The sequence below is a fragment of the Coregonus clupeaformis genome, chromosome 28, assembly GCF_020615455.1.
Source record: "Coregonus clupeaformis isolate EN_2021a chromosome 28, ASM2061545v1, whole genome shotgun sequence".
NCBI lineage: Eukaryota > Metazoa > Chordata > Actinopteri > Salmoniformes > Salmonidae > Coregonus > Coregonus clupeaformis.
This window is the reverse complement of record NC_059219.1, coordinates 5,528,192-5,542,360: the sequence shown is the minus strand read 5'-3', so window position 1 is coordinate 5,542,360 and position 14,169 is coordinate 5,528,192. Positions and strand designations below refer to the sequence as shown.

At 45.8% G+C, this 14,169-nt stretch overlaps 1 protein-coding gene across 4 annotated transcripts in view; it reads right to left on the bottom strand.

The window, feature by feature from the left end:
* The window catches only part of LOC121542634 (serine/threonine-protein kinase ULK4), a 153,997-nt gene that overhangs the window by 108,401 nt on the left and 31,427 nt on the right, over positions 1-14,169 (bottom strand). For all 4 annotated transcript variants that reach the window (XM_041852083.2, XM_041852084.2, XM_041852085.2 and 1 more), the window contains exons 22-24: positions 13,148-13,275; positions 5,072-5,205; positions 3,946-4,067 (exon numbers count right to left, since the gene is read on the bottom strand). In XM_041852083.2, the coding sequence (XP_041708017.1) occupies positions 3,946-4,067; positions 5,072-5,205; positions 13,148-13,275 (384 nt within the window). The remainder of the gene's footprint in view (positions 1-3,945; positions 4,068-5,071; positions 5,206-13,147; positions 13,276-14,169) is intronic.

The window sequence follows — 14,169 nt, the reverse complement described above, 5'->3', positions numbered from 1 at the left end:
AAGGTTATTAACACTCACTGCACACAGTACTTGACGCGTGTGTGGGCGTGTGTGTTACTGTTCGACTGCAGCATTCTAATACAATTAGTTGTGGCAGTGCTCAGATGAGCCGTGGTCTCTGGCACTGTTCTCTGCTCTATTCTGCCTCTGATAAAGCTGATTAAGATCTATGTTGGTTTAGATGAGGAGAGAGAGACTCACAGCTCGTAAAGCTAACCCCCTGATTCATTGGCTCTAGGTGGTAGGAGTGGACACACATTTCTGAAACCCTTCTGCTAAGTTATCAATAAGCATCAGTTGAAGCCTCTAGGCAGTGTGCTGTATGTTTTACGATGGAGAGATGCTATAAGACTCCTATAAGATGTTCAAACAGCCAATTGGGAGTTATTCCAATAGTGTCAGAGATCCAGACCAATCCTGACCCATTAGCTTGTGAATCAATTATAACTGACTGAGGTCCCATCTTATTAAACAAGTAATCTCATTTTGCAATCACGCACATGCACGCACATACACACACTGTACACTTGATCTGCATGCACATACGCACGCTCACACACACAAACAGTATGGCTGGGCGATATGTGCAAAATATCATATCACGGTCATTGGATGGAAATACGGTATTTTATGTTTTCTTGAATAATAAAATAAAACTTCTCATTTGCTTTATTTTTATATTTTAGTCATTTAGCAGACGCTCTTATCCAGAGCGACTTACAGTTAGTGCATGTATCTTAAGATAGCTAGGTGGGACAACCACATATCACAGGCATAGAAAGTACATTTTTCCATAGCCTGAAGGTAGAGTGGGGCAGTTCCTCTTGCTGTTCCGTAGGTAACCACCATGGTCTTGTAGTGGAAGAGAGCTTCAACTGGAAGCCAGTGGAGTGTGCGGAGGAGCGGGGTGACATGAGAGAACTTGGGAAGGTTGAAAACCAGGCGGGCTGCAGCGTTCTGGATAAGTTGCAGGGGTTTGATGGCACAAGCGGGGAGCCCAGCTAACAGCGAGTTGCAGTAGTAAAGACGGAAGAGGACAAGTGCCTGGATTAGGACCTGCGCTGCTTCTTGTGTGAGGTAGGGTCTTACTCTACAGGTGGTGTAGAGCATGAAGCCTGCAGGAGCAAGTCACTGCTTTGATGTTTGCAGAGAATGACAGGGTGTTGTCCAGGGTCACGCCAAGATTATTTGCACTCTGGAAGGGCGACACTGTGGAGTTGTCAACCGTAATGGAGAGGATTTTGAGCGGGCAGGCCTTCCCCGGGAGAAAAAGCAGCTCCGTCATGTCGAGGTTGAGCTTGAGGTGGTGGGCCGACATCCAAGTTGAGATATCTGCCAGGCAAGCAGAGATGCGTGTCGCTACCTGGGTGTCAGAAGGGGGAAGCAGAAAAGTAGTTGAGTGTCATCCGCATAGCAATGATAGGAGAGACCATGTGAGGATATGACGGAGCAGAGTGACTTGGTGTATAGAAGAGGAGAGGGCCTAGAACCGAACCCTGGGGGACACCAGAACTGAGAGTATGTGGTGCAGACACAGATCCTCTCCACGTCACCTGGCAGGAGCGGCCTGCCAGGTAGGATGCAATCCAAGAGTGTGCAGAGCCTGAGACGCCTAGCCCTGAGAGGGTGGAGAGGAGGATCTGATGGTTCACAGTGATCTAGGAGGAGGAGAACAAAGGAAAGAGAGTCAGCTTTGGCAGAGAGGAGAGCCTCAGTGACACAGAGGAGAGCAGTCTCGGTTGAGTGACCCGTCTTGAAGCCTGACTGGTTAGGGTCAAGAAGATTGTTCTGAGAGGGATAACGAGAGAGTTGGTCAGAGACGGCACGCTCAAGTGTTTTGGAAAGAAAAGAAAGAAGGGATACAGGACTATAGTTTTTGACGTCAGATGAGTCAAGTGTTGATTTCTTGAGGAGGGGAGCAACTTGGGCCATTTGGAAGTCAGAGGGGACGCAGCCAGTGGTCAGGGATGAGTTGATGAGGGAAGTGAGGAATGGGAGAAGGTCTCCAGAGATTGTCTGGAGAAAGGAGGAGGAGATGGGATCAAGCGGGCAGGTTGTTAGGCAACCAGACCTCACTAGTCGCTCGATGTCATCTGGAGAGAGAGGGGAGAAAGAGGTCACGGCGTAGGGTAGTTCTGTGTGAGTGAGACCAGTGGACTCAATAGGCTGAGTGAATGAGTAGCGGATGTCGTCAACCTTCTTTTCAAAGTGGTTGACAAAGTCGTCCGCAGAGAGGGAGGAGGGAGTGGGAAGGGGTGGAGGATTAAGGAGGGAGGAGAAGGTGGAAAATAGTTCCTAGGGTTAGAGGCAGAAGCTTGACATTTAGAGTGGTAGAAAGTGGCTTTAGCAGCGGATACAGAGGAAGAGAAGGTAGAGAGCAGGCAGTGAAAGAATGATAGGTCCTCTGGAAGTTTAGTTTTCCTCAATTTTTGATCAGCTGCCCGCATTCCTGTTCTGTAAGCTCGCAATGAGTCACTCAGCCATGCAGCAGGAGGGGAGGGCTGAGCCGCCCGGGAGGAAAGGGGACAGTGCGAGTCATAGGATGCGGAAAGGGAGGAGAGTAGGGTCGAAGAGGCATAATCAGGAGACAGGAGGGAGAAGGATTTAGCAGTAGGGAGAGATGATAGGATAGAAGAGGAGAGAGTAGTGGGAGATAGAGAGAGTGAAGATTGCGACAGCGTATGACCATCTGGGTAGGGGCTGAGTGGTTAGGTTTGGAGGAAAGGGAGACAGAAAAGGAAACAAAGTAGTGATCAGAGACCTGGAGGGGGGGTTTCAGTGAGATTAGTAGGCGAGCAGCCTCTAGTAAAGATGAGGTAAGGCGTATTGCCTGCCTTGTGAGTTGGAAGGGATTGGGAAAATGTGATGTCAAAAGAGGCAAGGAGGGGAAAGAGAGAGTTGGAAAGAAATGAATCGAAGGCAGACGTTGGGAGGTTGAAGTCGCCAAGTACGAAGAGCGGTGAGTAGTGCGTGACCCTAGGGTTGCAACACATACATTCTAAGTGATTTCAAATGGGTCTTTCTCCATTCTGATTGTTTTATACTGTTCAATTCAACCAAAAATAATTTTCAGCATGTTCATCCATTTCTGCATTTCCTGCACTCCTTTGAGATCATTTCCACACGTAGGGCTGCACGATATGGGCAAACAATCTACACCTTATTTTTAACCAAATTTGCGATTTGGCTTGCAATTTAGAGCAAAACCCTTCGGTGAACTTTTGGAATCATGGAAATAGAATGATTATTCTAATTATATAGTTAAAATATAATAGTGGGCACTTTGAATACAGTGTTGTTTGACATGACAACGAATGAAAATGCCGGGGAGGCGTTATTGTGACACGGTAGGAACCAAAGTATTGATAAGTGTTTCCTAAGGGACCCTATAATCTTTGGCTACATTGAATGTTTTCTCTCAGCTACTTCATGTAGCTAACATATTCATGCTTTGCGTAATCCTCTTTGATTTAGAAGATTATGTTGCACAAACAACATGCTAATTTAGGTCTACACCCTCACTGGTATTATCAGGCAGTATAGCTAATTACGTTTGCTCTGACTCAGTACATTTGTTACTAATTAGCGATTAGCATTAGCGGCTAACACGATTTAGGCCCAACTTGCTAAGAAAAGACAAACTAGCTGTTTGCAGATGTAAGAAACACAAACTAATAGTGAAATTATAGAACGCTAGTGGATTTATATTATGAAGCAAGTGTCTCCTGGTCGAGGAACAACAAATGCACTCCTTGAGTGACAGGGGGCGGGGCTAGGTCTGTGTGGAAAGCAGCATGGAGATACCGCTCAAATACCGTTATAGAAGGTAAAGTAAAAACCCAAACCGGTCCGTGCATCAATACCGGTATATGGTAAAACACGGTATAGCGCCCAGCCCTAACAGACAGTGTTTGTGACATACAGTAGTACAGTATGCGGGGTCACCTGAGAGGTGAGGAGGTGGAGCACCACGGTCATCATGGGTACACTCTGCTTCAGCTGCTTGGCCTGAACAGTGGAGGGATGCTTCCTGCCCACTATACTGCCCAGCACGGACAGCATGTCATCTATAGAGGAGAGAGGACAGAGGAGAGAGGGGTGAGAGACAGACAGACAGACAGCATATAATCTACAGAGGACAGAGGGGTGAGAGACAGACAGACAGACAGCATGTAATCTACAGAGGATAGAGGAGAGAGACAGACAGACAGACAGCATGTCATCTACAGAGGACAGAGGGGTGAGAGACAGACAGACAGACAGCATGTCATCTAAAGAGGACAGAGGAGAGAGACAGACAGACAACATGTCATCTACAGAGGACAGAGGGGTGAGAGACAGACAGACAGACAGCATGTCATCTACAGAGGACAGAGGAGAGAGGGGTGAGAGACAGACAGACAGACAGCAGGTCATCTACAGAGGACAGAGGGGTGAGAGACAGACAGACAGACAGACAGACAGACAGACAGCATGTCATCTACAGAGGACAGAGGGGTGAGAGACAGACAGACAGCATGTCATCTACAGAGGACAGAGGGGTTTCTCTCTCTCCGTTGCCCTCTCCTCCCATCCCCCTCCCCTCTCCTCCTCTCTCCTCCCATCTCCTCTCCCCACCCGTCCCCCTCCCATCCCATCCCCTCTCCTCTCCTCCCATCTCCTCTCCCCACCCGTCCCCCTCCCATCCCATCCCCTCTCCTCTCCTCCCCGTGATGTTAGAGGAGAATGAGCCCGGACCGGTTTGAACCGGTTGGGTCTGGCTTCCGGCCCTGATGGGAGACGTGCCATGTTAGCAGCACTGATTTACAAATGAAACAGCAGGAAAAGGTCAATACCTGGCTGAGTGATTTAAAATTCAATCAGAAAGGTAATTAAAAAGAGGGGGAATCAAATTGGCTTGCTCCATCCAGCCATTGATGCAAGTTCCTCTCTACCCCACTTCACTTCACTTCACCTCCTCTCCTCTCCTCTCCTCTCCTCTCCTCTCCTCTCCTCTCCTCTCCTTTCCTCTCCCCTACCTCTCCTCTACTCCCCTTAGTTCTGTGGTTTTGTGTTATTGTGATTGATTTACCCAGAATGGCTGGCAGCTCCAGCACGACGTGACGGATGAGCAGATCGAGGCATTTTGACAGGTATTCATTGCTGCTTTGTAGCTCCTTCCCTGGCGTGGCCTTTCTGATGTCTCTTTCAATGTACATCACCATTCTGCAAAACGAGCCAAGAAAACATTATTATTCACCTACAGCCTCCAATCTACCCTGAAGCCGGACGGAGCCGGGATCAATACAAGGCAAGCCATTGAAAACAGAATTAGTAAGACGTATTATAGCAAATAAATGATATTCATGACAACAATTAGGGTTAAAATAAAGGGTCATAGATTGAGAGATCAATGAGGAGCATCAAAACAGCCCTCAAGCTGCAACAAGACTCTTTAACTCAAACACACAGCCTACAAGTTGAAACAAGACTCCTGAACTCAAACACACAGCCTACAATTTGAAACATGACTCCTGAACTCACACACACAGCCTACAAGCTGCAACAAGACTCCTGAACTCAAACACACAGCCTACAAGCTGAAACAAGACTCCTGAACTCAAACACACAGCCTACAAGCTGCAACAAGACTCCTGAACTCAAACACACAGCCTACAAGCTGAAACAAGACTCTTGAACTCAAACACACAGCCTACAAGCTGCAACAAGACTCCTGAACTCAAACACACAGCCTACAAGCTGAAACAAGACTCTTGAACTCAAACACACAGCCTACAAGCTGAAACAAGACTCCTGAACTCAAACACACAGCCTACAAGTTGAAACAAGACTCCTGAACTCACACACACAGCCTACAAGTTGAAACGAGACTCCTGAACTCAAACACACAGCCTACAAGTTGAAACAAGACTCCTGAACTCACACACACAGCCTACAAGTTGAAACGAGACTCCTGAACTCAAACACACAGCCTACAATTTGAAACATGACTCCTGAACTCACACACACAGCCTACAAGTTGAAACGAGACTCCTGAACTCAAACACACAGCCTACAAGTTGAAACAAGACTCCAGAACTCAAACACAAAGCCTACAAGATGTGATGTCTCCTGGTCAGTACAGCACTGGACAGAGATGGTATGCATGTCAGTTAGCAGACACAGCTGCAAAGCAAACACACAGAGACAGACACACACACACACACACACACACGAAACACACACAGAGACAGACACACACACAGAGACAGACACACACACACAGAGAGACAGACACACACATACACAGAGACAGACACACACACACACACACAGAAACACACACAGAGACAGACACACACACAGAGACAGACACACACACAGAGACAGACACACACACACAGAGAGACAGACACACACATACACAGAGACAGACACACACACACACACACACAGAGACAGACACACACACACACACACAGAGACAGAGACACACACACAGAGACAGACAGACACACACACACACAGAGACAGAGACACACACACATGCACGTACAGCCCCTGGGCGCTTGCTTATTAACATGCTTGTCACCAACAGAACACACGTCTGCATGACATACTCCATCCACAGACGTTTACCCAGCAGCCATCTACTCCCCTCCCCAAAAACACCTGGCTTCCAAATTAGACAGTGATGAAAAACACTGAGAAAATTGAGAGAAACACTTGAGTGAGAAAGAAGCCTAAGCAAGTAACTGGCACTGGCATGATATGACTGTCATAAAGCTGTTTTAAAAGCAAAAGGAAACATGCCGTCTTCACACTTCAAACACCAGACAATATGATATTAAATCACAACCAAATGAATAGATGAGAAAAACATATTTCAGTATAGCAAAGCAACTTGGGGCAGCAACAGGCCTCTATTTAGTTGTGATACAGTATATTCTTGGTCCTTGGAAAGAAAATACCTTCCCCAGTGTGACAGGAAGACAGCTGTGATATTAACCCATACACTTCTGACCTATAAAGACCTTCCACACAAACACATTCCATTTGCACCAATAAATTCACCTCATTCTACCGTTTGATAATTTCTCTGTAGGGACATACATAGGAGCCTGCTGTGGCAGGCAGGCAGCAGACAGCAGACAGCCAGGTGAAGCCAAGGCAAGAGGGGGAAATACAAAATCCAGGGCCATTCAGATGACTTAAATAAATATATTTATTACAGCATGTAGGGATCAACCAGCCTTCTACTAGTCCTACGTCAGTAGGTGGGCCCTTACATTCCCTGAGGAAGAAGAGATGAACAGCAGAGAGAGAGAAGTGTGACTTTCACTATAAATTACATTTAGTCGTGGGCAGGACGTTAGCTGCCGACAGCCTACACGCATCGCTCTATAATTGGAATCCTGGGAGGAACGGGGGCGAAAGGGGAGCTGGTACCAGAGTGACGGGGATTGATAGGCGTGGCAGCCTGACATCTGGGCTTCCCACTTCCTGTTATAGTCCTGGGGGGCCAGTGGGAATATAATTTCAGCAGTGTTCGTTCATTTGTTCTGCTGCTGATGAGAGAATCTGCCCACTCAGCTCCACACAATCAGGCCCCAGTGTTCATTTAACTGCAAATCAAATTAGTCCACATCTCTCTCTCTCTCTCTCTCTCTCTCTCTCTCTGTCCACAGCGGCACGGCCCGATTAACAAGAGTCAGAATGGAATTAACCAGTCTTTTCCCTCAGCCTCAACCCTGCTTAATGCTCAATGCTCACAAAGCAAGACAATTATTTGCATAAGTATTGCTATGAGACTCAAAATTGAGCTCAGGTGCATCCTGTGTCCATTGATCATCCTTGAGACGTTTCTACAACTTGATTGGAGTCCACCTGTGGTAAATTCAATTGATTGGACATCATTTGGAAAGGCACACACCTGTCTATATAAGGTCCTACAGTTGACAGTGCATATCAGAGCAAAAACCAAGCCATGAGGTCGAAGGAATTGTTCGTATAGCTCCGAGACGTGATTGTGTTGAGGCACAGATCTGGGGAAGGGTACCAAAATATTTCTGCAGCATTCAAGGTCCCCAAGAACACAGTGGCCTCCATCATTCTTCAATGGAAGAAGTTTAGAACCACCAAGACTCTTCCTAGAGCTGTCCGCCCAGCCAAACTGAGCAATCGGAGGAGAAGGGCCTTGGTCAGGGAGGTGACCAAGAACCCGATGGTCACTCTGACAGAGCTCCAGAGTTCCTCTGTGGAGATGGGAGAACCTTCCAGAAGGACAACCATCTCTGCAGCACTCCACCAATCAGGCCTTTATGGTAGAGTGGCCAGACGGAAGCCACTCCTCAGTAAAAGGCACATGAGAGCCCGCTTGGAGTTGCCAAAAGGCACCTAAAGGCTCTCAGACCATGAGAAACAAGATTCTCTGGTCTGATGAAACCAAGATTGAACTCTTTGGCCTGAATGCCAAGTGTCACATCTGGAGGAAACCTGGTACCATCCCTATCGTGAAGCATGGTGGTGGCAGCATCATGCTGTGGGGATGTTTTTCAGTGGCAGGGACTGGGAGACTAGTCAGGATCGAGGGAAAGATGAAGTGAATGCACTGTATATATATAATTATGTTCACACCACAGGAGGTTAGTGGCACCTTAAATGGGGAGGATGGGCACGTGGTAATGGCTGGAGCAGAATTGGTGGAAAGGTATCAACAAAATAATGGTTTCCATGTTTGATGCCAATCTATTTGCTCCATTCCAGCCATTATTGTGAGCCGTCCTCCCCTCAGCAGCCGCCACTGGTACACACCACAGGTCATGTTGTCCAACCTATGTTTTTGATTTATGATGCATATCACAGGCTACATCATTAAATAAATAATTCCAATGAAACTATCGTGGCTATTAACATGTCATCCATTGGTTATATGCATTATCAAATAAAGGCCTCAATCCCTCAGACCTTTTACCAGTTGTACTAAACTTCTAACCAATTTCTCCACATTTCCAGTTGAGCTATAAAAAGACATGTAGACAACTTTTCTTCAGAGCATATTTCACCCTGCAACGCTGTCACCGTGCATCGCCTGGCTTGGCCTACAAGTGTCTCTCCATGTCTTCTCCGACCATTGAAAACACTTCACGCAAAGCAACAAACTTGACATTTCCACAACAGGGTGCTAGGCTGGTTTATCAGAAGGCGTGACGATGAGGAGCGTGTGGTGGGCCGTGCGCTCTGCGCGCCACAGTGGAGCTAATTAGAGAAGTGTTTGGGTGAGTGCCGCCGCTCGCTGCAGACGATTCTCACGTTAGGAGATAGAGTGGGGGGGTTAGTGCTGACAGGGACCGCCCTGGGAACACTTGTTAAAGTCTGGGAGCAAATAGAAGCCAACAGCATCACATGGCTAGAGAGGAGAGGGAGAGGGAGAGAGAGAGGGAGAGAGAGAGAGCGAGAGTAGAGAGAGAGAGAGAGAGAGAGAGAGAGGAGAGGGAAAGAGAGAGGGGGGGGTGGACGTCTACAGACAGGGATGGCTAGTCTAGCCTGTTTAAACTGCAACTAGGCCAATTCATTTCCATTTCTAAATATGATGTTGGGCTCACACACAAAAGCAGAAATGCCTATCAAGATATACTTTTTTTTTTTTTTACAAAAGTTAGCACTGAAACTTTCATAACTAACTACATTTGTTATGAAACTTTGCATTTAAATATGTTATTTGATTTCTTCACAATTTAGTATTTTAGCAAGGTGCTACTAAAATACTCAGAAATAATCAATAACTCTGCACCAATTATGTAAAGTAAGAACAAGAGACTGACTACAGAAACTCTGTCCAACATACAACCTACTATAACCTACTATCAGACCTAGTATAACCTACTATCAGATCTAGTATAACCTACTATCAGACCTAGTATAACCTACTATCAGATCTAGTATAACCTACTATCAGATCTAGTATAATCTACTATCAGATCTAGTATACTGTGTATACTGTATACTGTGTATAGTATACTGTGAACCATCAGATCCTCCTCTCCACCCTCTCCGAGCTGGGCATCTCCGGCACGGCTCACTCCTGGATTGCGTCCTACCTGACCGGTCGCTCCTACCAAGTGGCGTGGCGAGAAGCTGTCTCCGCACCACGTGCTCTCACCACTGGTGTCCCCCAGGGCTCAGTTCTAGGCCCTCTCCTATTCTCCCTATATACCAAGTCACTTGGCTCTGTCATATCCTCACATGGCCTCTCCTATCATTGCTACGCTGACGATACTCAACTAATCTTCTCCTTTCCCCCTTCTGATAACCAGGTGGCGAATCGCATCTCTGCATGTCTGGCAGACATATCAGTATGGATGACGGATCACCACCTCAAGCTGAACCTTGGCAAGACGGAGCTGCTCTTCCTCCCGGGGAAGGACTGCCCGTTCCATGATCTCGCCATCACGGTTGACAACTCCGTTGTGTCCTCCTCCCAGAGTGCGAAGAGCCTTGGCGTGACCCTGGACAACACCCTGTCGTTCTCCGCTAACATCAAGGCGGTGACCCGATCCTGCAGGTTCATGCTCTACAACATTCGGAGAGTACGACCCTGCCTTACACAGGAAGCGGCACAGGTCCTAATCCAGGCACTTGTCATCTCCCGTCTGGATTACTGCAACTCGCTGTTGGCTGGGCTCCCTGCCTGTGCCATTAAACCCCTACAACTCATCCAGAATGCCGCAGCCCGCCTGGTGTTCAACCTTCCCAAGTTCTCTCACGTCACCCCGCTCCTCCGCACACTCCACTGGCTTCCAGTTGAAGCTCGCATCTGTTACAAGACCATGGTGCTTGCCTATGGAGCTGTGAGGGGAACGGCACCTCTGTACCTTCAGGCTCTGATCAGTCCCTACACCCAAACGAGGGCATTGCGTTCATCCACCTCTGGCCTGCTGGCTCCCCTTCCTCTGCGGAAGCATAGTTCCCGCTCAGCCCAGTCAAAACTGTTCGCTGCTCTGGCACCCCAATGGTGGAACAAGCTCCCTCACGACGCCAGGACAGCGGAGTCACTCACCACCTTCCGGAGACATTTGAAACCCCACCTCTTTAAGGAATACCTGGGATAGGATAAACTAATCCTTCTACCCCCCCGCCCACCCCCCCTAAAAAATTAAATAAAAAATAAAATAAAACATTTGTAAAGTGGTTATCCCACTGGCTATAGGGTGAATGCACCAATTTGTAAGTCGCTCTGGATAAGAGCGTCTGCTAAATGACGTAAATGTAAATGTAGTATAACCTACTATCAGATCTAGTATAACCTACTATCAGATCTAGTATAACCTACTATCAGATCTAGTATAACCTACTATCAGACCTAGTATAACCTACTATCAGATCTAGTATAACCTACTATCAGACCTAGTATAACCTACTATCAGACCTAGTATAACCTACTATCAGACCTAGTATAACCTACTATCAGATCTAGTATAACCTACTATCAGATCTAGTATAACCTACTATCAGACCTAGTATAACCTACTATCAGATCTAGTATAACCTACTATCAGACCTAGTATAACCTACTATCAGACCTAGTATAACCTACTATCAGACCTAGTATAACCTACTATCAGATCTAGTATAACCTACTATCAGATCTAGTATAACCTACTATCAGACCTAGTATAACCTACTATCAGACCTAGTATAACCTACTATCAGACCTAGTATAACCTACTATCAGATCTAGTATAACCTACTATCAGACCAAGTATAACCTACTATCAGATCTAGTATAACCTACTATCAGATCTAGTATAACCTACTATCAGACCTAGTATAACCTACTATCAGACCTAGTATAACCTACTATCATATCTAGTATAACCTACTATCAGATCTAGTATAACCTACTATCAGACCAAGTATAACCTACTATCAGATCTAGTATAACCTACTATCAGATCTAGTATAACCTACTATCAGACCTAGTATAACCTACTATCAGACCTAGTATAACCTACTATCAGATCTAGTATAACCTACTATCAGATCTAGTATAACCTACTATCAGACCTAGTATAACCTACTATCAGATCTAGTATAACCTACTATCATATCTAGTATAATCTACTATCAGATCTAGTATAACCTACTATCAGACCTAGTATAACCTACTATCAGATCTAGTATAACCTACTATCAGATCTAGTATAACCTACTATCAGACCTAGTATAACCTACTATCAGACCTAGTATAACCTACTATCAGATCTAGTATAACCTACTATCAGATCTAGTATAACCTACTATCAGATCTAGTATAACCTACTATCAGATCTAGTATAACCTACTATCAGACCTAGTATAACCTACTATCAGATCTAGTATAACCTACTATCAGACCTAGTATAACCTACTATCAGACCTAGTATAACCTACTATCAGATCTAGTATAACCTACTATCAGACCTAGTATAACCTACTATCAGACCTAGTATAACCTACTATCAGACCTAGTATAACCTACTATCAGACCTAGTATAACCTACTATCAGATCTAGTATAACCTACTATCAGATCTAGTATAACCTACTATCAGATCTAGTATAACCTACTATCAGACCTAGTATAACCTACTATCAGATCTAGTATAACCTACTATCAGACCTAGTATAACCTACTATCAGACCTAGTATAACCTACTATCAGCTTGATACAAAGAGCTGTCCTACTTCCTCTTCATAATTATAGTAGAGATCCGAGTCACAGACAACAACATTCAACCCTTATCAAATAACCATCTCTTCTTCCCTTTGATTCAGGATTCCACCCCTTTTCCCCCACTCAAAATACTTTATCTCAAATCCTGGGGCTTAAAAGTGTTTTCCCGGCATAAATTGGTTTAGAATGATATTTTGCTTGAGCAACCAGTGGAATTTATTAGAGAAAACCATTTCTCCGGTTGCTGTGCCATTTGCTAGAACTCATTTAACAGTGTTTTTTACACCATGTTGCACTTTGATATTGGTTCTAGGCTGAGGACTTTAAGGCATCTATTCCATTCCAGTCTTCCTCTACAAAGCCAAAATAGTGCTGTTGGACACATTTCATTACCTATGCTAGCATGTGCGTGCATCCATGTGTGTGTGAGAATGTGTAGTAAACCTGTCTGTACCTGGAGTTGCAGCAGAGTAGCAGCATGTCCCTGTTGCTGCAGAGGACCTGAAGGAGAACCAGGAAGGCCTTGGCTCTGATGACAGAGGACGGGCTCTCCAGGGAACGCATTATCTTCACCACAAAGTCCTGTTATGACAGACAGCCACTCGATTAATGGGATAGTTCACTGTTTTGGTGTTATGATACAATCTATTTGACTATCATTGCTACCTTCGCCAAAAAATGCTAGCCTGGAGATTATGGACTCTCCATAAAAACCAGCCACATTTAAAATTGGTTTTGATAAAACAACAACACCCTAGGGTAAGTCAGAACTATCCCTTTAAGACATGTTCAACTGTAATGGAGTCAAGTGGGGTTAGCTGAGTCTTAGCTGACCAGGAGAGTCAGCTATAGTGTTGACCTGACACTGAGCTACACTGAGTCTTAGCTGACCAGGAGAGTCAGCTATAGTGTTGACCTGACACTGAGTCTTAGCTGACCAGTAGAGCCAGCTATAGTGTTGACCTGACACTGAGCTACACTGAGTCTTAGCTGACCAGGAGAGTCAGCTATAGTGTTGACCTGACACTGAGTCTTAGCTGACCAGTAGAGCCAGCTATAGTGTTGACCTGACACTGAGCTACACTGCGTCTTAGCTGACCAGTAGAGCCAGATATAGTGTTGACCTGACACTGAGCTACACTGAGTCTTAGCTGACCAGTAGAGCCAGATATAGTGTTGACCTGACACTGAGCTACACGGAGTCTTAGCTGACCAGTAGAGACAGCTATAGTGTTGACCTGACACTGAGCTACACTGAGTCTTAGCTGACCAGTAGAGACAGCTATAGTGTTGACCTGACACTGAGCTACACTGAGTCTTAGCTGACCAGTAGAGCCAGCTATAGTGTTGACCTGACACTGAGCTACACTGAGTCTTAGCTGACCAGGAGAGACAGCTATAGTGTTGACCTGACACTGAGTCTTAGCTGACCAGTAGAGACAGCTATAGTGTTGACCTGACACTGAGCTACACTGA